Source organism: Acinonyx jubatus, chromosome A1, assembly GCF_027475565.1.
Source record: "Acinonyx jubatus isolate Ajub_Pintada_27869175 chromosome A1, VMU_Ajub_asm_v1.0, whole genome shotgun sequence".
Lineage (NCBI taxonomy): Eukaryota > Metazoa > Chordata > Mammalia > Carnivora > Felidae > Acinonyx > Acinonyx jubatus.
Genome location: NC_069380.1, coordinates 100,169,539 through 100,197,070, shown reverse-complemented (window position 1 = coordinate 100,197,070; position 27,532 = coordinate 100,169,539). Strand labels below are relative to the sequence as shown.

The following is a 27,532-nucleotide window of genomic DNA, read 5'->3' as shown; positions in this document are numbered from 1 at the left end:
ATCATGGAAAGCTTAAGGAGGCAAATACCGCTTCGGCGGACAGCCTCCCCCTGTCCCAGCGATTCCGAGCTTTTATGCTCTTCACACTGTAATGAATTAGGAAGTTGCTAAGAAGGGAAACTGGCAAAATTTATGACTGCAGTTTCTGCCACCCATTTGCAGTGTCCTGAGTATCTATCATTTTTAAGTACAAACGCTCAAGCTGGGAGATATTAGGGAGAAATCCCCTCCATGGCACATACCTCAATTAAAAGCATTTATAACCCAAATAACGTCTGGACCTGCTTTAGGACTTCAAGTCAATTTACAGGTGGAGGCCTGTCTTACGAACAGCCTGGGCTAGTCCGCTAGAAACTGAGGACGGCTGAGCAATGTGAACATTAGGGCCGTCCTCGATTTTCTATTTGTTAAAGAGAAAATCTTTCTGACCAAGTTGGGTGGAAAAGACATGCCAAACGTCTCCCTTTCCAATAAAGGAGAAAAAGAGGCTTCAATGGAGCAGAAAGCTAGAAGAATCTTCTGGTTTAAAAAGGTTGCTGCCATATGAAGTGGGACTTCGGGGTCAGCTAGGAAAACCCTGAGAGTGGCAGAGACCACAGTTATGGAAACTTCCCGTGGCAGGGGTGCCTGGATGGCTCAGTCGGTTAAGGGACCGACTTGGGCTCAGGTCATGATCTCACAGTTTGTGGGTTCAAGCCCCGCTTTGGGCTCTATGCTGACAGCTTGGAGCCTGGAGCCTCGTTTGGATTCTGTGTCTCCTCCTTTCTCTGCCCCTCCCATGATCGTGCTTTGACTGTAAATAATAAATAAATGTTTAAAAAAACAAAAACAAAAAACTTCCCATGGCAGACAAGGGAGGAGTGAACTTTTCTCCATCTTGCATGCGGAGGTGCTGGGAATTGAGTAGAGCACATGTGTGTTTCATTGTGAAATGCAGTAAATGACAGCGATTTTTCTCAGGGAAAAAAAATGTTGGGGACATACAGGTGAGTCCCTTCGCATCACGTTCAAAATGTACAGCCAAATGTTTCATCTTTAATAAATGGAACACCTTCCTCCTCTGTACAGCCAATCTGACATGTTCTTAGAGGTTTTAGGTTACTAAGGCTTCATGTTCTTTCCACCGTGCCCAATGGCACGCAGTTTTGGCAAATGCCTCCATCATTTAAGACAAGGAACTATGAGACAAAACACATTCCTATCTACCAGAGGGAATACTTTTCATCAACAAAACTTACAGGGCAGCACAGGATGCTTACAAGTTGCTTGACAAAAAGCCAAAAAGAACCAAGAGAACATCCTAGGTCGTATCTGACAATGGAGATCAGGATTGTTCAAATTCCTCTTTGGAGCCCACAATCTTAGAGATTATTTTGAGATATAAATATATTGTTAAAAAGACAAATAACAAGCCTGAAATGGAGTCATTTGCACCCGCACAAGAGTCAACCACGACTTAACTACAGTTTCAACCTAACCCACGAATGTGACCTTTTATGAGTCCATCTGAAATTTCCTGACCAGCGAAGTAACCTGCATGATAAAAATCCTGCCAGTTCCCTTCCCCCTAAAAAAATGATGTCGTGACCTGCAAGAACCCTTCCTTTTCTTTTGCTGGTAACTTCCTCCCCCTCCTTTCTTCCTATAAAATGCTCCTACTTAGTCCAAATCCTGGAAGCATCTCTCTGCTCGCCAGATGGGACACAGTCCAGTTCATGAATCCTTTAATAAAGCCAATCAGACCTTCAAACTTACTCGATTCAGTTTGGCTTTTTAACCATGTATATATAGGTAAATTACAAACACAATGAGGCCCTGTTCCACACCCATTTTAAATGTGGCAGTTGGGTGCTAAGGGGCGGGGAGGCAAAGTTAAAAGTAAAGGAAGATTTTCTGAGAAGCAAATCCATGAGGACAGAATCAGGTGCACCACACAGGGGTACCCTTGCCTTCCGGCAGCCAGTTCCGTGTCTCGTGTTTTTGTTAAGGGAAGACCGGGGGAGGGCTAAGAGACAAAGAGTTCCTCAAAAGGTAGTGTCCTGCTACCCCGCGATCAAGACACCTACAAGGTAGACTTGGGCTCCACCACGAGGCTGGGAGCTCACGGACACGAGTACAGTGGCCACCCGCTCTTCCTGATAGTGGATCGTTTCGCGGGATGTGGACCCAATGTGACCAGGCACCACTGTCGAACTGCCAAAAGGCTAGCTCAAGTTCACTCACTTCCCTTGTGATCAAGGGGGGGGGGGGGTGAAATTATGTGCACCATCTTTGCTCTTCCAACAGATTAGCGATGAGAGAAGAGTATTATCAAGGGCCAGAGGAGATGAACAGGTAATTCCAACTGATAAAAAGAGCTGCTCTTGTGCGGTATGTTCTAATCACAACCCTGTCCCCGGTTCCTCCACTCACTGCTTCCTGGTCTGGGCTATTTTCCCTTATTTTTGCAGCAACACTCCCCTGACACTCAGGAGTGAGGAAAGGGGTCTCCCGGGCTTCCTCTACTGGAGGAAAGAAGACAAAACTACCTCAGAGAGCGCTGACAAGGGAGCCGGGCACCCTTTCTGCTCATGTATTCAACACTTTCATAGACACAATGAAAAAAATTCCTGGAAGCCTAATACCTTATGTTTCGGCTTCATACCGAAGAACTTTATTTTTTGTTTTTGTGGTTTTTTTTTTTTTTTTAAGCTAAAATGTTATTGAAAACAATCTTCTCCACTAGCTGCTTCGGAACAATATACTGTATTATGAAGCTCTGTACATTTTAAATGTTTCTGAGATCTTGACAAGACAAAGTAAGTTCCCCACTTTTTTTTTTCCCCCTTCAATCTTGAAACCGAACCGTTTTCTTCCTTTTCAAGGCTCCTCTGCCTCAAGGTCAGGCTGCCGGGTGGACGGATGGACGGAAGGAGTGGCGTTAAAAGGGCCTTGGAAACAAGCATGGAAAACACAGACACGGGCCACCCGCGGGGCTGACAGTGGCAATGAGTTAGCGGAGGCTCTGGCTTCTCGTTGTGCGGTACTGCTGGGGTGGCCAAATCGGGCCACGCAAACCCCAACGGCAGGAAGGAGGGCTGTACAATGTGGGTCGCCTTGAATCATGCTACTAAAAAAAAAAAAAAAAGGTGCAACGAGAAAGAAGTCCCTGTGCATTCTTAGTCACAAGTGTGAGCCGAAGAACCCACACGATTCCTCCCTTTGGTATTAAATTACAGTTTAAAAAAGCTTTTTAGAAACAAAGCAAATACATGGGAGGACTGGAAACGTGAACCGTCCCAGGTTGTGGTCCACTGAAATAAGTCTCATCCCTAGTCATAAATAAATAATCTCTTTCCTGGTCTGACTTCCACGCCAGGATCAATATCTCTTTAACATCTTACTTATTTTATTACTGCTTTTGGTTTTCTGGGACTGATTGAAAGTTGCTCAGAGGAAATCTTTGGTTTTGCTTAAGTGTCCATGACATTTAATCATGACTTTGCTTGCAGTTTAATTCCAACCAGTCAATCAGTTAATCCACTTCAATTGATTCTGGGCTCTCAGTTATTGGCTTGCACTCATTGGGCATCCGCTGGTGCCGGCTCAGCTGCGTGGCCTGCGTGAAGCTCCGTTCACACCTCTCGCACCTGGTGGAGGCAAGAGAGAAAATTGAGACCGGGGAGCGGGGGCCTGCAGGGTGATGGGCTTCCTCTCATCCTGCCTAATGAGAACAGACACTCCAAAGTGGCTTCAGATTTTACCGGCTCAAGAGGTTTAATTGGTGGCTCCTTCCAAGGCCTGGATGCCCGGGACGGGACAAAGCCCGTCTGATGCAGAACAGAGGGATCTGTCAATAGGCAGGGGGAAGGTGATTTCTCCAGAGAGCCCTGTCCTGCTGCAGCTCTGATCACTGTCAGTTCAAATAGATAAAGAACAAAAAGAGATTTTTAGGAGTGAGCCATCAAAGCAGCAGCTTGTCTGCAGTTTTCTGCTCCGTAACCCCAAAGAGAAATTGATGACAAATAGAATTTCACCTGCTGCTAATTTAAAATCGGGGATTCTACTCCCCTCGGCGTAGCGGCCAAAGATCCCGTGTCACCTCCGAACATGCGGTGTGGAGGAAGCACTACATTAGTCCGCGGCGACCGCAGGGGGTGGGTGTGGGTGGTTGTTTCTGTGCAGAAGCATCACAGTGCGAGCAAACTCAGGGCGAGAAGAATGTTTGCGGGTGGGATGGGAGACAGAAAAAATCAGGATCGACCCGTGTTTGTGTGGCTCAAGAGGCTCAGCCCTCTAGAAGGTACAGTAGAAAGAAGGTAACTGTGGGCCATAGTGAGGAGTCAGTGTGTCTGATGAGGAGCAAAGCGGCATCCTGCTCCAAGAGTATCTCCTGGCTTTAATGTTAAAAAATAAAATAAAATAGTTTTAAAAGTAGATTGTAACCTAGAGACCCTGAGCTCAACCCACCTCCTATGCAACACACTTACTACCTTGATGGCCACTCAATCTATATAAACCTATCTCACACACACACATACACACACCTCCAATGGTGGTCTCTAGTTTCTCTGTGGTGGTTGCTATTCCTGGCTGGGGTCTATGACTATACACACACGCAAACTCTAGCAGCAAGCTGGGCATAGACAGTGATTTCCTGTCACCACTCTGCATGCACGGGCTGCCTGGAGCACTGGCTGAGCACCCATTAGGGCACAGCGGCTACCACAGCCATCCCCTCAATGTCTTCTTCTCAATCATTTGAAGGAAAGGCTGTTCAGAAGAGCCGCAGACAATTGTCCCTCCTTCTCTTTCTAAGTTCTTTAATGCTTATTTTTGAGAGAGACAGAGGGACAGAGTGAGAGCGGGGGAGGAGCAGAGAGAGAGGGAGGCACAGAATCCCAAGCAGGCTCCAGGCGCTGAGCTGTCAGCACAGAGCCTGAAGTCGGGCTTGAACCCACGAACCGTGAGATCATGACCTTGGCAGAAGTGGGACGCTCAACTGACTGAGCCACCCAGGCACCCTGACTGTTGTCCCTCTCTTAACCAATGTAGTCACTGGTCTCAGGTCCCTGCATGACTGGATTGTGGCAAAGCTCTCAAGACAAAGCCCTCACTGCTCCATCATACGCCATGTGCCCCATTATCTGGGGGACAGTCCTCTCTTCTATTTATTAGTACATTATATACAAAGTAACTAGCCACAGAGATAATTACCATAAATAAATAAATAAATAAATAAATAAATAAATAAATAGAACCTATCCATCCACTTTGGGGATTCTTGTATATTTTTTAATGCTGGGAGCCTGGGACTTGACCATCACGCTTGGATTTTTCAGGGCTCCCGTTCCATCTGAACGTGTCAGAGTGAAGAAGTTGTGTTTCTTTGATTGTCTTCCGGGGAATATTTTTAGCAGCCCGTTCCACTGTTAAAAACTGCACTGTGATCTTGAAAAATGTATAATGTCAGCTTTAATGTATCAGACCTATCAGCTCAATGAAAATAACTCAGAAGTATTGATCAGCTAATGATTTTTGGTGTATTCATTAGCGTCCACGGTTAGCTCATCCTCTCTGCGGGGCTCCCGAAGGGCTGGTGACATGTTATCGCATTGCTGATCGTTTATTAGAGAACCGATCAGTTACTGGATCAGCGTGTCAGAATATACTACCTTTCACAGCTGACCAACTTTCAAATTATTATATTCCTTTTTAAAAAAAAAATTCTGAAGCTTCAGCATCCATTTCAAAGCAAACTGTTTGAAAATTACAAGGAAAGACCATGTACCTGGGTCACACTTCTGCACCTCTAACCTTGTATATGAGAAGATAAAGAATTCACAAGTGAGAAGGTTAGTGCTTCATATAAGGCACAAGTGTACATCTATACGTAATAATTAACTATCCAGGCTGGACGGAAACATTAAGAGGAGAATTACATTACTCTCAAGCGTGTGCCTAACTGGCCTCCTAGATACTTACTCTCTCGAAATAACTTGTTGTAAAAGAAAATCTAAGTCTGTCTATAGGACTCCCAAGATCCTCACTGAGAAATCATCTTGGGGCACCTGGGTGCCTTAGTCGGTTGAGCATCTGACTCTTGATTTCGGCTTAGGTCATGATGCCAGGGTTGTGAGATTGAGCCCTAAGTCAGGCTCTGTGCTAAGCATAAAGCCTGCTTGAGATTCTCTCTCTCTCCCTGTCCCCCTTCCCAGCTTGCACATACTCTCTCTCTAAAATAAAATAAAGAAAAATGAAATACAATAAAACAAAATAAAGTAAAATAAAACAAAAAAAAATAAAATAAATCATCTCTACTGCCATCTGCTCTAAGTGTGAATGAAAATACATGCAGATATGTGTATCGGTGTGGGTTGGTTCCTTACCAAATGAGGAAATGAAGACAATAAGATACAAAAATAATCTTTTAAATAAGGAATGAGCCTCCATTTTACATTCATCACCTTTAATTTTAGAAAAAATCCATTCACAAGTTATTTTCATAGTTTAATGAAACTCATCAGAAGGACTCCATGTAAATACCTGGGTTCTGGCAAGTCAAAGCCAGACTTCATCCGTGTTGGCATGTAATTAACCCTGAACTATATCACAGATGGGAGACCGGGTACCTCTAACCCTGGACTTCATCGAGTGCAGCAGAAAAAGTAGCAAAGCACGATGGGGGTAATGAGCTGGGAGCAAAGAAATGCTCTTGCCCACACGTCTCCCTCACTATGCTGATGTCAGAGCCACGAAAGGAACACTGCGCGAACGATGATGTGGAAAGTCATCCAAATATTCCAGCACAGAGAAACCCCCAATTTTCTATGAATATGGGTATCTTAGTTATATTTGATTTCCTTTTAGATCGGAAATCATTCTTTACTTAATCTGATAGGTGACTGGATTACAGGTACAGGGAGCCTAACCATGACCACCTGACACTGACAGAGGCCAAAATGAGGTCAAGTTCTGTTACACGAATGGAAGCTCCAAGAAGCTCTCTTTCGTGCCTCTACAGACTGTCACCAAACGCTTGTTGGATTGGACCGAACTGCACAGGGCTTGTACATACAATGTGCTCAATGCATATTTACTGATGTGCTCTTTTTATTTGCTCTGCTGCATGAATCTTGTTAAAATATTAGATGATCTTTGGAATATCCTTTTTTTTTTTTTTAATGTATATACTGAGCCAATCTGTCTTTCCTTGAGGCAAAAACGTACGGATGAGTATTTTTCCCCTGCTTCTAACAGACATGAACAGAAGAACCTTTCCTGTGGGAAGTTTTGGTCTTCCCAGACTCCAAAGCTGGGCATCAAGCAGTTCACATGGGGTCCTCCAGGCAGAGCTAAGCAGCCCCGCCCCCCTAAAATCTTCAGAGATTATGGTTAATGTTTAGTAATAGAGAAGGAAAAAGGAGTCCTTACTATAAAGAAGTTTTAGATGCCAATTCACTTCCTTCCTTCTTTCCTCTTTTCACTAAAGAGCTTGGCAAATGCTGTTAAATGAAATGATGTCTTGCTTTTGCTCCTTACTGTCCATGACTTCCAGTGTCACCGTACAAACTGAAAGCCAAGACCTTCCTCATGCTCCTTTGATAGGTATTTTTTTTCCTATGGGCTCCTTTACTTTAGAAGTTCTAAGTAGATACCCAAGTTGGCTGCCAACAGGCCCACGATCTACCTGCAGCTTGAGGGGTGGAGTATTTCAGTGGGCTCTCAGCCAGTCAGATTTCAAGGCAAATCCTACACTGAGACTCTGATCTCTTAACGCCATATCTTCTCCAGCCTTCTTTGGGCAGCAATAATCTTGATCTGCCTAAACCCACATCCCAGCAGATTTCAGAACTTGGAAAGGGCTCTCCCCTGTCATGGCAGGCTCCTGAAAATTCTGTGAAAGCCTCCGGGGCCCTGGGCGGGTGGGACAATTTGGAGAATGAGCCACTGGAGGCATCTAGGTGCAACTTGCTCAAGGCATACAGTTTAGGATTCTGCAGCTTTACGAGGTTCTTTTCCTTCTTTGTAACGTTGTTTAAGCCAATACCCATTAGGTGAAGTAGTAAAAGTAACTGTTGAGGTGAAATCCGTTTTTATTGACTAATCTGCAACAAAGGTTTTTTTGAATGTTTGTTTTATGAGCTTGTAAAAGAGTATCTTCATAATATTTACAAATGTCCGTGGGATGGATATCTGTGGGCAATGGTGAGAAGTTTCCCAAAACTCCCTTGGGATAGTTCAATCCAGAACGATCTGATTGTATACACTGAAGGATTTAGTTTTCCATTTCCTAGAAGATGTTTAAGTCTTGCACTATTAAAAACAGCATACACTGAGTTCTCCCCTGGGAATATATATTTGATAAACTAAAACACAAACACACACACAAAAACTACCCAACCATACATATAGCATGTAGCCATCATCCCAATAAGAGTAAAGGCAGAATGAACTAAAACACACACACAGAATCTAATCCAACCAATTCTCATGCTTTTCTTAATTCGCTTTCCAGATGGAATTACGTGATGGTCACAAAAACACACTCTTGGAAAGGTAAATGATACAATTATGAAAGCCCCTCAAATATTAACCTGATGAATTCAAAGTAAGTTAAAATGGCAACGCTATTGGAAACATGACAAAAACAGGATGTTAGAGAAAAAAAAAATTGAGTTGGAGTCAACGAGGTTACACATAAGTAACACCTTAACATTAATAGAAATCTATTTTGCATTTTGACCCTGAAACCTCTTCAATTAATTACTAAAATCTATTTACACAGCAACAAGATAAAAATCAATCTGATTCCTGGCACCGTGTCTGTCCGGCTGCCCTCTCTAATGTAAGGGGCTGGAAGGATCGTCAATCGTACGTCTTTGCTTTTGCAAAGCTCTCTTGCTCAAAGGCCCTGGAAATGTGCTGCCGTCATCTTCCACATCCAGGGCAGTGATGAAGCCAGAACGTGCTAACCCTCTGAGGGGTCAGGACTGAGGGCAAGGAAAGAATACACCAAACTCTAGAACCTGTGCTAACCACCGGCCCTGAGGGGAGATTAGAAGAAAAGAGGTCCATTTGGGCGATCACAGCCCTAGAGGGTCCAGCTTGGCCAGGGCAATGCAGGTTTGACTTCAGATCTCTTCCCATCCCCCTTAGCCAGATGCTTTTGCACAGTCAACAAGCTACACCTATGTACATAGACAACAATTAAAACTATTTTTACTACCAATATATATCATAAATAAAACCAGGATGAAAAGGAGTTAAGGATGATGAATAAAGGTAACTAATTCATGGGAGGTAAGCAAAGACGACCATCTTTGATGAGTTCTCCCTCCGATGGCAGACACCAAGGCAGGCAGGACCTGGGTCAACAGGACTGTGCCACCCTGAGACAAGCTCAGCCTCGGGTTGAGCACCATGGCAATGACATCCCATGCCAATAGGTCCAAATGGAAAATTATGGGTAATGAGAGCCTACAAGACTCCTTGGCTGAGACTGAGCAAGATTCATCTCTTATTGCCTCAATTATTTCCCTTCTGGCTTGAGCTTGTCCTAAAGAAAATGAATAGGCTGTACATCTAAGTCCTTTTAATCCTCCTTCTTAACCACCGAAAGCCAGTACGGCAAATGAGTAGAGACAGAGAGGGATGAACAGCAGAGTTCATCACAAAGACAGGAGAAGTTGCTTAGAGACAACTGACCAGACCAAGTCCAATGTGCTAGTGCACACTCCCAAGCCTTTCCACCTACTTGGGCTGCCAGAAATACCTCTTTCCTTTGTCTATCTGGAAAACTCCTATTCATCCTTCAAGATGTATCTTCAACATCATCTCTCCCAGACAGCACTGACTCCTCCATTTCTGTGCTATCCTGGGGCACCATATACATATACATATATATATATATATATATATATATATATATATATATATATATATATAATTTTCCTGCCCTTCACTTTTGCAGTCTTTACCCTGTGTTATCATACTTGTTTATGAACTGGGCTTCCCCCATAAATTATGTGGTCTTCAAAGACCGGGAAGTGGAGATGCATTCACCTTTGTATCTTCCGCGACTAGGTGGGTGCCTAGTACAAAAGAAGACGTTCAGTAGGTATGTGCTGAATGAATGAATACGTACACGGATAAATGAACGACTGAACGAGTGAGTGAACCAACAGGTCACCTCGCATGATTCAGATGTCCACTGTTTTCATGACTGTGCCGTATCTAGAAACAGTCTTTCACTCAGATGCTCTTACCTTGCCAAAGCCCTCAGAATTCATTCTCACCTCTTCCCACATTGCCTGAATCCTCAAGAATTCAGACATGCCCAGTATGTGGTTCTGTTTTGTTTTGTTTCACCAATATCGTAATTCTACAATCCAAAGAACACACTGGAAAGGCCACAGGTTGGCCACTGTCACGGAGTCAAACCACTTTAACAGATGGGGAAGAGGAGGAAATAGTTCACCAGAATCCTAAAATGTTCAAGTTCCCCAAGAGATCACTATTTAAATGTCCTAAACTGGGGTCACCTCACCCACGGTCATAAACTTGCTGGTGGCCAAAAGAGGACACTGTAGGGGCTCTCTGCTTAAATTCTAGAAGCACAGACCCTCAGGAACTAGAATCTTTTTTTTTTAATGTTTATTTTTGAGAGAAAGAGAGACAGAGTGTGAGCGGGGGAGGGGCAGAGAGAGAGAGAGAGAGAGAGAGAGAGAGACACAGAATCTGAAAAGGCTCCAGGCTCTGGGCTGTCAGCACAGAGCCAGACGCAGGGCTCAAACCCACGAACCGCGTGATCATGGCCTGAGATGAAGTCGGACGCTCAACCCACTGAGCCACCCAGGCTCCCCTAGGAACTAGAATCTTAAAATGACCTACTCCTTCTCCCTTATTTTACTGATGAGGAAACAGACCCAGAAAAGATCATCTTGTGTCCATGGCCGCACAGCCTGAGCCAGGATCAGGGTTTAGGCTTCCAGACATCGTTCTTTTAATGCCAACCACCAAACAAGGAAGTCCTCTCAGAGCCTGGATGCTCACCTTGCAAAACCTTCTCCACCCGCTGGCTGAGCTGAGTGGCACCGTGCCAGCTGGTCTGCTGGCTCTTGGAAAAGGCTAGGAGGAAAGGGGTGGGTGAAGGGTCAGGCTCTACTCACTTGAAGGGCTTTTCTCCAGTGTGGGTTCGGATGTGGTTGTTGAGGGTGGTGGCCCCGGCGAAGGCACGACCGCAGTAGCCGCACTTGAAGGGCCGGTCACTGGAGTGAGTGACTACGTGGTTCCTCAGCTCTGATGGTTGTGAAAAGGACTGCGAGCAGTGACCACACTGGTAAGGTCTGAAACAAATAAAGAGGCTGCCTGGTCATCACTGTCTGTGTCAAGTCGGCGAAAATCAGCGTCACGAGGCAAGGGCCTTAACTTTCCACTGACATTTTCTCTGTTTTTAAAACCGCACCCAAGGCTTTGGCGGCTGGGTCCCCAAGACCGTGCCTGTGGCCCTGGGAACACAATTCACGGAGCTTCTGAGACACATCAGATTCCCAAACGAATATTCCTTCCGGGTATCAACCATCCCGTTTCAAGAACCCTCGCTTTCTTGTTTTTTATCCCCACCCGAGGCAAATATTAGGGCGCTCTGGGGAGCACGGAGAGTACGGGCGTGATTAAGCAGGAATGTTACCAGAGAAGATACGGAATTGTCTCTCATGATTCCGTGACACTTTTAACTTTTCAAAGTGCTTTATGAACAATTACGTAGTTTAATCTTTACAATAGTCCTCAGGGGCAGGGAAAGCAGCTGTTACTATCTCTGTCGGTTCAGAAAACTGAGGACCAACTGTCCTCAGGGGAAATAAACTCTCGATGCCAAGGTCACCGCAGGGTGTTAGGACTTTATTCTGAGGTAAATATGCAGAGAAGTGGGCAAGCTGCTTGTGTGTTTCAATAAATACGCAACTGCCTTGGGGTCTACAACGTAGACATTTGATAGTGTGTCAACATCGGTGTGTACCCCAATTTGTCTGTGACAAAAGTCCTGACTGGTACTCTTTACACCACACCCCACACACATACACTAATATTTATCCATTGTGGGTCATCTTCTTAAACTTTAGCTCTCCAGTTTAATCCGTGGCAAGCAACGATTTAGAGCAGCACAGAAATGACGGGATGTCCCTGTGTCTGCAGAGGGAGGACGGTGATGGGAAAGCCAATGGAAGGAAGTTGTGACAAATACCTGATAATTAGCGAGATTATCAGAGAACATTCTTTCCAGTTCACGAGAAGTAAATCGATTTGGGGTTTTCATAAAAGACATTAGACTTCTGTCTGCTTTACCAGAGTTCTGCTGCTTACTTAAGCAGAGTCCGGTGAGTGATAGAAACCCTGGGGAGTTCTCCCCACTCACAAAACTAGTTCTCATCCTTCTTTGATGGAACTCTAATTTATCAAGATTTTTGTTAGGAAAATTAATAATCTGTCATGAGCGATATTAACAGCACTCACGAAGCCCTGCTTTGTGGCCCAGACGTTTCTGGCTGCATTTAGAAAGCCAATGGCAAAAGCAGATTTAATTGCTCTAGCTTTCACAAATGTGTAGGCTCCAAAGACCAGAAACCAAAACGAAGGACGAGCAGACAATGGCGAGCGAGCATGTAAAACAATTCAATTAAGCGCAAAATAAAGTGTACCCTCTCATTTGTCAAGTGAAGTGCTTAATTGTGGCTACTTGCCTCACTGAACACAAATACTATTATTTTACCAGGATTCAGCACGGTGAGCACTGATTGTAGAATTTTTTAGCTTGATTAATAGTCCAGGATTGGTCAATAACTCAATACTATACAATTTTAATTACTTACATTTAGAAATCTATTTAACTGCTCTCAAACAAGTTTCAAAAAATACATATAAGCGTCCTTGGTAAAGGAGTTTATCAATCTTGATAAATTGCACGTGCACTTTATTACAATTATTAAATATTGCTTTGAAAGCCATTAACATGATATGTAAATGCAAACGTCTGCCTGCCAAGTCTGTTCTTTATAGTAACCGTTAACCTTAAAGTGTTCCTCAAAAAATCATTCTCTCAGAAGTGAACTTTTTAAACTATTGAAGATTATAAACAAAATAATTTATTAATATATGCTATATCCACTGACAATTGATTTTTCTAATAGTGAAGGGACCATTAACAGTTATTAGCCTCTGGTTATCTATTTTTAATAGCTATCACAATAAACAATAAGCCACTAAATAAAGCCAATTAATCTTTTCTTTTTTTTCTAACTCTGCTGTCAAAAGTTGGGGTGATTTATTTCCCATAGTCAAGAGGCAACCCATCCTTTTTATGTTAATAGTCACAGTCGCGAAGATTTACGTACCGAAGAGCGGAAATGACCATGGGGAGGCTTATCCTGAAGTCTATTATCAAGGTAATACCAAGGAAAGACAAAGAGAATCCTAACACATCCATTTTGCCCAATACTACGGCCTGAGAGGCATTTGCTAGGTGTCCAGTGACCTAAGGCACAACTTTAAAAACTTCGTGGAATTTAGCTTGACTTCATGGAAGGGTCTGCACGACAAGGAAAGCAGCACCGGGGAGTCCTGCTTCAGCCCCTAGCCTGAGTCAGCTGTGAGACTTTGGTAAGTCCACTTCCTCATGGTTTCCTCGTCTCTCCACTAAGAGGGATGTAGTGATTTACCTGCTCTCTAGCCTCCCATCATGCTCTGGTCCTGCTTCCAGGCAATCAACCAACATGTGCAGCCTGAGAATCTGTCCCAAGACACAGCCCCCCAAGGCGTAGCATCAACAACATGACCTCCATCTCGTATTGTGTGCACCAGCCAGTTCCCTGCACGGAGAGCCTTCCTTGGTTTTGTGAGTATACATACTGATTAGAATACGACCCATTTAATCTTATTTGGTAAACAGTTGAGAAGTCAGGGCAACAAGAAAATCCAGGACCAAGATGGAGAACCAAACCTTACTTGAACTGATCTCAAGAAACAAAGCAATATCCCTTCATTCTAAGATATCCTGAAGAGTAAGATTTTATACCACATGCTTACAGTCACCTCTGCAGAAGCTGACTTTATGTAGAGTTCAGAAATAAAATGTGAATTCAACTTGCCACTATAATAACAGATTGTCCCTCTCAGCCTAGAAACTTACAGGAAGTTAGCCTTCAGAAAGTCTGGAAGTTATATAGCAAGTAGACAAGATTCCTTCTTTTCCTGGATTTTCACTATTTCCCACAAAAAAAGTATGAATGAAAGGAAAAGATTCAAAAGTGATTTTAACATTGACTGCATCAAAGGGTTTCACCTAAGGATGTAGGCATACATTCAAAACGGAAAGAAATCTCCAAGTCCAAGGGCAGGCCTTCGAAAACATGACCACCACTATGGAATCTTCTTTGGAACAAATGGCCAGAGGAATTAAGGCTCACAGTTTACAACGGAAGTGATTTGAGGGCACAGGATTCATTGCCGTTACTCTGCTTTTTATTCTGATAACTAACATTCTTGTAAACTTGTCAAGGTGCGGCCAAAAGGTTAGGCTTCCCGTCCTAAACCTGCAGATCCAATCGATTTCAACTCCAAAGTTCTTTCTCCCTATGATGTGTCCTACTAGCAGGAGCATGGAAGGACTGACATCATCAGGCACCACATTTAGCTCCCCTCTTCCAAGGATCTTAGGTGACTCAACAGCTAAATGTGAATATACGTTCTAAGAAAGCTCCCCCCACATCATCATACACAGACACCATTTCGTTATTCTGAAAATATACGCAACAAGCATTCCTCACAAAGTGATGACATTTCACAACCAGAAGAAGCTTATGGCTTTTTTTTTTTTTTTTTAACTACTGGAGACATCTAGCACTGTTGTCCAATCGTGGAAATGTTATCTACACTGTCCAACATGGGAGCCATGAGCCACCTGGAGCTGTTCAGCTCCTGAAATGTGATTAGGGTGACTGAGAACTAGACACACTATTTTACCCCATTTTGATTACTTCAAACTTAAATAGTCTCGTGAGTTTCAACGTAGAAATATCAAAGCCTCATGAAAAACCAGACTATGGTGCACCATACGCAGTAACAAAATAACTAAAAACCAGGGGCACCTGGGTGGCTCAGTAGTTGACCATGTGACTTCAGCTCAGGTCATGATCTCCCAGTTCTAGAGTCTGAGCCCCACATCAGGCTTGCTGCTGTCATCCTGTCAGCACAGAGTCCACTTCCAATCCTCCTTCCTCCCGGCTCCGCCCCTCCCCTACTGTGCTCTCCCAAAAATAAACAAATATTAACAACAAAAAAAGTAACTAAAAGCCAGACAAAGCCTGGGTCAAGTTAGTTAGCATCTATCGATGCTGGTACACATTTAAACAGAAAGCAAGCAAAAAGACAAATTTTGTACATCCCCTGGCATTCTCTGTAACTGGCAGCAACTACACCAAAGATTACCCCAGTAAAATGTGCAATTCATTTACTTGGGGTCTGTAATCGGTTTTGTGTACACAAAGAAAAAGGATGAAGCACTTAACAAAATTAAGTGTGGTTTGGTTTAAAATATTAATCCTTTGATTTTTTCTTTCATGGCATGAAAGCCTCCAGGACAAAACTCGTTCAGCTGGGGCCACGTTCTCTCCTTGCCCCACGTCAGTCTGCCCACGTGTGCATCTTCCAGAACTTCAAAGGGAGTGCTACTTAGGTCACTGCTGGCCATGCAGAGTGAGAAGCAAATGCAGCTGTATTTAAGAAGGAAAAGATTGCAGGAAAGCGGTGAAAGTACAGAGCCAAAAGGACCTGGAGAACACAAAACCCTAAAAAGAACAGAAGCTTCGCATTTGGGGGCAGGGGGACAGTGGAACACAAGAACATGGACACACTGAAAACAAACGATCACGGTGATGGATCATCTCCAGGCTCCTCCCACCAAAGAGCACCTTCTAGGGTTACTTTCCCCTCTGGTACCACCACATCCAGTTACAAACAATGATACTCAAAACGACACAAATGTGAACAGCTGATGGTACAGCTGGGAGGCTAAAAGGCAAACGTGCCACCAAAAAAAACCCCAAAAAAACCCAAAAGAAAACCCAAGGAGAAAAGAAAAAGGAGGCAACATAAAGATAAGCATTAGAAAGATACTTTCTGCAGACAAAAAAAGAAAACAGGTTCATCAAAAAATAATCCACTGAGATTGAAGGCTTTGCTTACCCCTTTCTGGAGCCCCCCCAGTGGGACTGTTGAGGGTTTCTGCAGCAGAAAAACAGAAGAGAAAAGGGATTTCTAACTCCTGGTTCAAGCAAAAGGGATTTCAGCTGCCCTGGCCTAGGTCATAAGCTAATGCAAAACCCCTAGTGTTCATGAAGTTCCTAAATAAACCCTTGGGGCATGTAGATGCTAACAGCTTCTTCCTTTTGAATCCACTCAGGGCAAAGAAAAAGTTAGTAGCCTGGGAAAAAGGAAGACAAGAATTGGGAGTCTGTTTGCAAAGTATTAACACAACGGAATGGAGAAATAACACTTCCGTGGCCCCAGGACCCCCACGGATGTGTTTTGATCTTGAGTGCTAATTCTTACCTGGCTAGGGCAAATGGAATTTATTTCTGCATTTAGTGTAAACAGCGTGGTCATGAAAAAGGGCGATCTGGCAACTCTAAGCGTCCCCGGATCTTCTTCCTTTGTATCAAGGCAGAGACTTTTTGATGGTCTCTCCCATGGAAAAGCTCACGGATATAGACACACAAAGTCTCTTTTGATGAAGGTTCAGATGGGTTGGGTTTCATGGCCAAATACTCAGTCCGTTGAGTGAAAAATCTTTTGGACCTCGGATTCTGGGGCCTGTTTCAAATTTGGACGTGTTTGAAACTCTAACCTGTTTACCTTCTGACTTTGTCTTCGATGTCTTTTTTGCCCCTGGTTTTCTTGCACAATTTTCCTATCAAAATAAAAGCGTGTGCGTTTTTCAAAGAGAGGGGAAATGGCGTCTGACCGGCAGGTTCCAAGCTTTATCACTGTATACGGCTGAATGGCCACAAACTGCCAAAGATGGAAAGCCGGCTGATTTATGGAGTCAATAACTGAAGAAAATATGTACACTCAGCAGCTGTAAGTCTGAAAATAAGTCATGGAAAATAAGAGAAAAAGCTCCAAATTTCGCAACCGTCATACACAAATGTGATACTGAAAGTGAGTTCTTCCTCCTTCTTGGCAATTCACTCATGTGGTTAAGAATTACAGAGAGTATCTTCTACTTCCGAACTTGCTGGTGCAAAGACCGCATTCTAGATTCTAGAACTGAAAAGAGCTATTCCAGTACTATAGGCAAAAAGCAAATCAGGTGCCTAAAACAAGTGCATCAAAGTTGAGTGGGCATCTTCCCCAATTTTGCCCGTATCTCCAATAATCAATTCGGATACGATGGAGTAATTTAAGCACTGCCTCATCGTTACTAAGAAGCCACGAACTTGATTACTTTGCCTATGAAGGGCCTAATTTTTTTGAAGTCCTAATTCTTAAATTCAACTTATTCGTGAATGATGGTGACTATGTCTGAACAGAGAGCAAAGACAGGGAAGAGAGAAGTACCCGCTGCTTGAGTCATCTGATCCCACCCTGGCTATGTACCTGGACATCAAGCACCCATCACTGTGCATCATCTGGGAAGGCCTGGCCACACCACACCTGGGCATCTGAGTCAAAGAAGCCCAGCCATGTCTAGCACAGAATGGAAAACTCATGCCATGTGGATTTCTGCCAGTAACTCTCAATTGACTTTAAATCAGCACTCACCCAACAACCCCTCCTGCACATGTATTTGGTGTATCTAAGTTTTCTGAATTTATCAGGTGTTTTTCTGACAGCTTACATAGATGTTTTACAAATCATGACAGTATTATTTGATGGGACAGACTTCACAGGGACTTAAACCATAATATGCATATGGTTTTCCAAGTGTAACTGGGGTCGGACAAAATAGTCTGTTTCAGTATCCATTTACTGTAACATATTCTTATTGCTTTATGTGATATTCAGCATGAAATCAAATCATACTCAAAGCTAAGCCTGGCGTTTCAGGACCCAGTAACTTTCAACTATCATTTCATCTTACCTTGCACATTTAGTTACTATGATAACAACGTATCTGTGCCACTAACGAATCCGTACATCTGAACGCAAGTTCCTAGTAACACAAGTTAACGCCTCTTTTAGGCTTCAAAACTCCTAAAATGCATTGCAAACTTGGAAGAGAAGCATCTCGAAGCTACATGCGTACTTGCAAAACAGAGAAACTTTCAAAGGAAACCCTTCCTGAGTGAGGAAAACACTTGCACAACTTTTGTGGTCACTTCTAAAGCCCAAGCACTAACACGTGCAGAGGTCTGATGACAGTTTCACCAGGATCTCTCCCTGGAAAGTGAAAGACTGGAAAGGCCCAGCTACCTTAACAACACTAACGCAACCATTTCAACATTAATTAATTACAGCAATGCTTGATGCTTGGCAAGGGGTTTCTAGAAAAGCACAAATAAAGAACAAAGACACATGTAAATGTGCATATATATACTAAAAGGGGTTCTTATTATTTTAGAACACATCCACCCCCTTCCCAGCACATCTCCACCCTCTGTGTCCCTGCCAGGTTCGCCAGTACGCTGTCATATGCCGCTCAGCTAGGAGGGGACAGCTAGGGGTATAACATAAGGCAAAGAGAACAGAGGGGCTTAAGGTTAATCAGTGGCCAAACGAAGAAAATAATTCAGAAGACGTGCTTCCAACTGCGTATCTTCCTTCCAAAAAATCATTTTCCATGTTTTATTTCATTTCATATTCAAAGTGCCTTTTCCAGGCTATTCTTAGATATTTGGGGTTTAATCACATCTTCACAGGATGTGAAAGGGAGAGAAAGCACGGTCCTTTCTTACTGAATTATTTTGATTTTTGTCTTTTGCGCTCCCGGCTCTCAAGACTGTCGAATAAACGAGTTTTGATTCATAAATAATAGTTCCATTATATCTACTGTGCCACTCGTCAAAGCACCTGAAATTTTAATTCACTTGTTCAGCTAAATTTCATCCTCAGTTCATGGCCATAAAATTCTTTATTGACAAACTTTCAAACCAACTTTGACTCTGAGGTATCTGGTCAACATTTTTCTTCTGTGTGGATATTAGTTTATTGAATAAGTGGCATCTGTTTTCCTCCACATCACTAGCAGAGTAGGTATTTCCTTTTGACAGCTTTGCAGGATTTATGGGTTTGCACGCTCTGAAGAAAAATAGTACTAAGCAAAAAATTCCAATTCATTACCTCTTAGTACTTAATTAAGTTCATACCCACGGCACACTGGAGGTGAACCCTGAAATGCCTGTGACAGCAAGCAAGGCAGCCAACTATATTATCTTAGGAAGACAGAGAGGATTCTAATGCTCCTGACCTCATTTTTCCATCTACGATATTCATACATGCGCTGTCTGCTTTGTTCCCCTTTAGACCCGGACAGAACTGTCTGGAAAGCGGGAGCAAGGTCCCTCCCTGCGACCTCTGTCGTTCCCGTAGCCCGGCTACACAGTAAAAAGTCCATCAGCAGCCCCGCCACTCATCTCTGACCTTCCAGAACCCGCGCACACACCTCCCGTCGTGGGCGGCTGCGGGAGGCGCCTGGGGCCTGGCGGAAGGCAGGCAATGGGTCTCACTGAGCAAACACGAGGGGAGCAGCCAAGAGTCGGGGTTACCTGTCGGGGTTCTGCGTGCACACGTGCATCTGCAAGAGGATCCGCTGCGTGAAAGTCTTAAAGCACTGTCCGCACTTCCAAAGATGCCAGTCACTGAACTCCGAGTGGAGCTGGCTCGTGGAGGTCGGGCTCGCCAGGACTCGCTGGTTTTTCACGTTGATTTGGTTAAATCCTGACTCCATGGGCCCAGACTTATCCAGGAGAGAGAAGTTCCTGCTGCACGGCGTCTGTGGGAAAACCACAGAACGCTGCTGGGCGGCCGGGGGCAGTTTGCTGCTCTTGCTGAAAGGCTGCAGGGCGTCTTGTCTGCACATGGCCTCCATGACCGTGGAGGGGACGTTTACTGGGAGAACAGGAAGAGTGTCAGAAGATCAGTTTCGTGAGCCTTTCCAAGAAGCACCATTACACATGCTTCTAAAAATTCCTTTACATCACCATTGTCAACATTCGTTTTTCTGGACTCCAAGTTACTTGACTTGAAGGGGAAAAGAAAGCACTAATGTCACAAATTCCTATCTCACTCAGTGCCTCTTCATTAAGCACATACTATATGCTCAGGGTTGTTTACACATCGTCTTTGCCTCACAGTTCACTTACGGGTAGAGACATAAAGACTCCAGAATGAGGCTCCACACTGCACCCTAGGCTTGGAGACAGTCGAGAAGGCAAAAACAGCAAAAGGAGAAGAGAGGGGAGAGAATGGTGGGGGGGGGGGGGGATGGGGGGGGTTCTGCCCACAAAAGGCAACCCCGAGCAATGTCTGAGAAGACAGATTTGGGCTCTCAGGATTTTAGGCCTTCCACCGAACCTTGCCAGCATGCGACATTCCAGAAAAACCGGCTGAAAGATGAACGGAACGAGGTGAAAGACGCCTAGAGACAATAGTCTGGCACCTTAGTAGGATGGTGAGGGAGACAGGCTGACCAAACGGCATGGTTCTTGACCCCATGGGAACAAGGGGTCCAAGAGGAGGTAAACCTCAGAGGCTCTATAAAGTCCAGATAAATAAATAAATAAATACGTCATGTCTAGGAAATAGACACAGACCGTTTCTGTACAGAAATAGCAAGAAAAAAGGGTTTGAGTCAGATGTGACTTACAGACAGGGTGCAATAGCTAAGGTCAGAGTCGAAGGCAACACAGCATAGCGCTGGCAACTCGGGTTTGGGACCAGGAAGACCTGGGTTCGAATCCTGACTCTGCCTTGTATTAGCTTAGTCATCTCATCTAAGTTATTCAAAATCGCCCTGTGCCTCAGCTTCCCCATCTGTAAGATGAGGACAGTGGGAGTCATAATCCTAAAAGTAACCGCAGCAGGGCTAAGGGGTTGAGACAGCCTCCATTTTCACACTGCTCTTTAATACTCTTGCGACCAGTGGCAAGCACAGAACGTTGACATCTACAACCACGTCCTTGGTAAGATGTAAAATGGTCCCCCTACGGATTAAGTTAATGCACAGAATGTAGAAAGTGCCACGCCACAGATGTTGAGGCCTAAGAGCAGTGGCTTCATCTTTAAACCCCGTCATGACACAGAAATGCAATAATGGAAGTATCCATCAACGACGACCACCATTACTCTTATTTTAGGGAAGACACTGGAATGAAGGAAGATGGATGTAAACTGGAATGGTGGTAAAAGCAGCAAAAGCAAGAAACATTTTTGAGGAAGGAAACCTAATACATGTGAAACCTGTTTTTCTTTAAGTTGTTATGGTGCTAATAATCCACATCACACACTCACTGGTCAACCCACAGGGTGAAAGGTGATTAGAATATGCTTTCAAACTATTATTCTTGTATTAAGTCAGTACTGTGGCAATAAAATGTATTAACTGGTTATTTCAGGGGTCAAAGAGATTAAAAGTCACAGGATGGCTGAGGGGTGCCTGGGTGGCTCAGTCGGTTGAGCGCCTGACTTCGGCTCAGGTCATGATCTCAGTTTGTGGGTTCGAGCCCCACATCAGTCTCTGTGCTGACAGCTTAGAGCCTGGAGCTTGCTTTGAATTCTGTCTCCCTCTCTCTCTGCTCCTCCCTCATGCTCTGTCTCTCTCTCTCCTTCAAAAATAAATAAAAACATTAAAATAAAAGTTTAAAAAAAAAAGTCACAGGGTGGCCAAAGAGAAAATTAGAGGCCAAAAAATGTGAAGAGGTTGACAGGCAAAAAGATGGGTCGTGGGAAGTAACCTATGGCCCTTGGCCACTGGTTCAAGGCCACAAGGGAGGACACATACGAAGTGAGGGCTCTCATCCTTCCCTCAGACCATCACTGAGATGCCCACGTACCATGCAAACTCAAGCGTGCTTGACTACAAAGAGAAAATGGTAGTGGACCGTGGACACGGGGAGGCTCCACACTTGAGAGGACAGGGAGAGACCATATGCAGAGACTCATGCGGGATGATGGGCTGCCACTAAGGGCCTTCCAACCCAGACAGTGTTCTGTACAATCACAGCTGTGACACGCATCCAATAAAAGAAACAGCTCTGTGTACAGGACTCTGTCGGCATGGCCCGTCCTGTCTTGGGAAGGGAAAATAAAGAGATTCACAGACCTGAGAAGAAGTCTAGGTAGTTGAATGCACCTTATACTCACAGGGGAGGCTTTTAAAAAGTTAAAATCACATAGGTACCAGGATGGCTCAGTCCATTAAGCCTCCAACTCTCCGTTTTGGCTCAGGTCATGATCTCACAGTTCATCAGTTCAAGACCCACAGCAGGCTCTGTGCAGGCAGTGTGCTGGCAGTGCTTGGGAGTCTCTCTCTCCCTCTCTCTCTCTGTCCCTCCCAGCTCTCTCTCAAATAAGCAAATAAAATACGCTTAAAAAAATTAAATCACAAGCTCTTGGTAGGGCCTGGGCATCTGCATTTTTAGAGGCTCCCTCAAGTACTTCTAATGTACAATCAGATTCAAAAATCACTGATCTAATCCAACCCTCTCTTATTACAAATAAAAAAAGCTGAAGCCCCAGAAGGTCCAATACTGTAACTCGACCAGGGTCACACATACAGAGGACACATCTGAGCTGGAAGCTTTAGCCTTCTAACTGCCAAGTCATTTTTTTCTAGCCACACTCCTAGACTGTTCACCACTCACCAGCTATGTTTCAAAAGTAAAAAGAACATTTTATAGGTAGTATAGGGTTTGGCATGTATGTAAATATAGGATAAACATAAACATAGATGTCATATATACATATACATCATAAAAATACTGAAACATACCCATATACATGTTTATATTCTATATTCTGTATATAAATATTTACACGTAATTTCAACTTCTGAGGCAAAAATGTATAATCAATATGAAATTTGCCCATACGTTTCAGACTTTCAAAAGAAAATCTTTGCACACAGAACGTTATTTTTTTATTTAATTTTTTAAATGTTTACTTATTTTTGAGAGAGAAAGAGAAAGAGCATGAGTGGGGAAGGGGCAGAGAGGGGGAGACCCAGAATCCACAGCAGGCTCCAGGCCCTGAGCTGTCAGCACAGAGCCCGACGCAGGGCTCAAACTCACGGACCGCAAGATCATGACCTGAGCCGAAGTCAAATGTTTAACTGACTGAGCTAGCCAGGCACCCCTAATGTTCATCTAGTGTGTGTGTGTGTGTGTGTGTGTGTGTGTGTGTGTGTGTGTGTGTGACAGAGACAGAGAGAGAGAGAGATTGAGAGAGAAAGCAGGGAAGGAGCAGAGAGAGATGGAGACTGAGAGAATCTCAAGCAGGCTCTGTGCTGTCATGCTGTCAGCACAGATCCCAATGTGGGGCTGGATCCCACGAACTGTGAGATCGTGACCTGAATCGAAACTCAGATGCTTAACCAAGTGAGCCACGCAGGCGTCCTGAATGTTACTCTTTAAACAGGTACTGCAAAATCAGGAGGAATGTTTTAGTAGTTTTTTTTTAAACGTTTATTTATTTTTGACCAAGCACGAGCGGGGGAGGAGAAAGAGGGAGACACAGAATCTGAAACAGGCTCCAGGCTCTGAGCTGTCAGCACAGAGCCCGACGCGGGGCTCCAACTCACAGACCACGAGATCATGACCAGAGCTGAAGTGGGACGCTTAACCGACTGAGCCACCCGGGCGCTCCAGCACTTTGTTAGTAAAAAAATAACAGCAGCATTGTCAGAGATCAGTGTAGAACTCGTTTTGTGTAACCTGTTTATAACTTATCCAGAAGAGACAAAGCACAAGGGAACACACACATTTCTAGGCAACACTAAGTTCTTGCAGGTTGGGAAATGGCAGACTAAAGGAAGACATGTTGGAAAGACTGTCTAATGAAGATGTCATCAGTGTGCACAAGAGCAGGGTAACTAGCCAGAAACTTCACTCTGGGGAAATTAAAATAAAGAATACTTTAAGTATAGATTATGAATTCTGACTTCTAACTTCTCTTGGAAAATAACCTCATAGATGTTCAAAAATGGTTACGGTTGCCTCACCTTTATATTAAGCACGAGAATAGGTAAGCAAATGAATTTAACTCTAACGGGCAATGTCAACAGGGTGATAAAAACGTATACCAGTTTGTAAAATAATCTAGGATATTTGGGATCAGAGGTAATGATAATAATATGAGGCAGTAACAGTGAAAATGGTTGGAACAAAACTATGCCCTGTCTCATTATTTCCTTCTCTGGGACACCTCAAAGCAAAGGTAATATGCTTTCAAGACAGAAGTAGCAACTACACTCTATATTCTACACTCTAGATTCTACTTTTGGTGTGGGATCCTTTACTGTACGAGTGAATCAATTGAATCGTCCGTACAAATGAATCAAATGAGCACATAACGTAGAGAGAGGAGAAAGTAATGGCGGGAAGAAATAATTATCACAAAAGCAACCGTATGTGATCTCTAAACTGTCCCACAGAGTTCCTGCACACTTTCATAGGACTCTTGGTATCTACAAATTACAGTTTTTTTAAAGAAGGATTTAAAGGACACAGAAGACTATTCTTCCTAAATTAGAGCCCCATGGGCTATGGCAACCCAAAAGTATGAACAAAATGACCAGAAAGGTGACAGACCTTGCAGACGCCTGCAAAAGGCCCAGAGATGATGAACTAAAGTGGCCTAGAAAATGAGGGGTTTCTACATGAAGACACAGTGAGCTGGGAAAATCTCTTCCTTCTACCAGACAAAGATTAAGGGGGTAGAGGGAAAACTGGCAAAGCCCTACAGGGTATAGAGTCAAGGAAGAACACAAACTTGGCAAACCCTGGAAAATTACAACAGTGAGAGGGGCCCATGCAGGATCCGTACAACCACCCTCTGTCCATTCATTCAGTCCGCCAATACTTCGTGAGCTGCTGGTGCCGTGGGTATGGGGGGAAAAGCAAGCCCCAACCCCTGTCCTCAGACCACTTACACTCTAGTGAGAGAGCTATCAAACAAAAGGTTTTTGCAAGTAAGTTCTCAGTGTCGTCAAATCTAAAATCCCATTAATTGCAGGTTGCACCATTAACTGTAAGGCATCTCCCAGGTTCAGAAGGAACAAAAAGAACAAAACGTGGCGGGGGGGGGACGTGTACATGAGCACTTACAAGACACAGGTGCTCCAAGAGTGACGCATGCTATGAGAGAGACGAAGAGGCGCCAGGAAAGTGGGGGGGGGGGTGGTGGTGCGGGACAGCTTCTCTCAGGCAGTGACCTTGAATGTGAGTCCCAAAAGGCACACAGGTGTCAGACAGGTGGGAAGGGGGAACAAAAGGCAATGTGAGAGGATGGAACATGGGCAGCTCTGCTACGGGGTCTACCTGACAGGCTGAGGTGAGAAGGAGCTCAAGGGAGCATGCAGGGTCTGTAACAAACTGAACGGGTCATGGCCAGTCTAATGACGCGTGAGTTCTAATTTTGTAAAACGGGACGTGAACCATAGGAAATACTTTCTGGAGACTCTATGTGGCCCATAGGCTACCATATTAAAGACCTGGGGACCCATTATAAGAGTAATGGCAAGCCACGGGGTGCCTGCGTGGCTCTGTCAGTTGAGCATCCGACTCTGGATTTCAGCTCATGATCTCATTGCTGATGGGATCGAGTCCCACTGCCAGCGCAGAGACTGCTTGGGATTGTTTGTCTTCCTCTCTCTCTCAAAAGTAAATAAACTTAAATTAAAAAAAAACCCAGAACATACAATCAACAGGGCTTTGTAAGTGATCAGATAGAAGGGTGACTAAAAGTGAGATACCAAGGTTTCTAGAAAGAACTGGATGAATGGGGCTGAGCTACTGAACTAGAGGAGGGGCAGAATGGTTTCAGCGGTATGTGCCCAGCTGGGCACTCCGGTCCGATACCAGGACAGATATGGAGCACACAACTACATAGGAATGTGGGGATCAGTACAGAGGTCTGGACTGGAGACACAAATCTCAGAACACCTAAATCGGGTCCCCCGGGGAAAGGCACTGAAATGCAGATTTGCAGTTTTGTGTGCACGAGGTTCCCGGGGGAGTGCTCCTGGGATCAATACCTCTAGGGAAGTGAGGCAAGAGAACTCTGTCCAGGGAGGAGACGGGACAATTCTGGAGATGGAGGTCCTTCACAGGCGTCCTGTTTTGGGGCAAGGGAACCAGTCCCTGGTAGCCTCCACCCACAATGCCCAGTCACTGAACATGGGCTACACAGAGGAGGAGTAGGACCAAGGGCAAAGTGGCTCTCTTAGGCTGAAGGTACTTCCTGGAGACAAACTCCTCTGAGGCCGGCAGCCCCTTAATCTCCCCCCCCACCAGGGGAATGAGTGACTCAATCTAATAGCAAGGTTGGGATCTAGGTGGTACCCCCAGAGCATTCCAAAGCACCCAAAGAGACCAAATCTCTGACAACAGTGGGTTTCCCTGTTTGTCACTTCTCACTGCAGATGCGTTCTCAGCAGCTGCTGCCTTCTGTTGGGAGTCCTGTGCAGGTACCAAGGCAGCCCTAGGGGGTGACTTCTCTTTGCTTCCTTTAGCACCCTACAGGTTTCTCCAGTTCTTGACCAATCTCTGTTGGCCCAGGGTTTCCAGACCTGGCAGGCAGTACAAAATTAACCCCACAACATCCCATAGCCAGGGCTGGCTTTTAGGGTGTGGCATTGTTTGCTTGTTTTTATGATTTTGAGAGAGAGAGAGCGTGCACGAACAGGGGAGGGGCAGAGAGAGAGGGGGACAGAAGATCCGAAGCAGGCTCTGCAACGACAGCAGTGAGTCCGTTGTAGGGCTCAAACTCAAGAACCATGGGATCGTGGCCTGAGCTGAAGTTGGATGCTCAACTGACAGAACCACCCAGGCACCCCAGGCAGTGCTTTTACCAATGGCCTGAGATGGACGTTTCCTTGGCTTCCAGGACTGTGGGTAGTATTTTTCTAGTCCTCAGTCAGGGAGAGAACAGGAACTTCTAGTTCCCGGGCTTAAGTGAAGAGGCAAATCCCAGCTGCCCATGGTACTCAAAGGGCCTGAAGCCTGGACTCCTACCAACCTCACGAATGCTCAGCCCAATCCCCCCGAGCTAAGGCTCACAGCCGTGGCCATGTCACCCGGTTCCTGTGTTGTATCTGGTTGGTACGCTGTGTGTTCCAGTGCTTTCTTCTAGACTTGAGGACAGGGTCTGAGCTCCTCTACCTCGTCACAATCCTCCCCACGGGGCTTGGCACACAGATGGCCCTGCGGGACCCAACTGGAATGGAAACTCCTCCGTGTTTCCAGATGTAAGCTTGAGCCTGGGCCTAGCGCCTCCCTCTTGGTGGTTTGACAGGGTAAGGGGCATGAGGCGGAGGTGCCCCTTTTTGTTTTCTGCTCTG

General features: G+C 44.7%; 1 protein-coding gene across 2 annotated transcripts in view; it reads right to left on the bottom strand.

Moving 5' to 3' along the window:
- PRDM6 (PR/SET domain 6) overlaps positions 1–27,532 on the bottom strand; it is a 232,337-nt gene that overhangs the window by 124,359 nt on the left and 80,446 nt on the right. Inside the window, exons 6-8 of one of the 2 annotated variants that reach the window (XM_027076820.2) lie at positions 19,743–20,085; positions 11,151–11,327; positions 877–3,629 (exon numbers count right to left, since the gene is read on the bottom strand). In XM_027076820.2, coding sequence (XP_026932621.2) covers positions 3,515–3,629; positions 11,151–11,327; positions 19,743–20,085 — 635 coding nt within the window. In that variant the 3' untranslated portion in view covers positions 877–3,514. Of the gene's footprint in view, positions 1–876; positions 3,630–11,150; positions 11,328–19,742; positions 20,086–27,532 lie in introns of those variants that run through there. The other variant, XM_053220302.1, reaches the window with a different exon arrangement.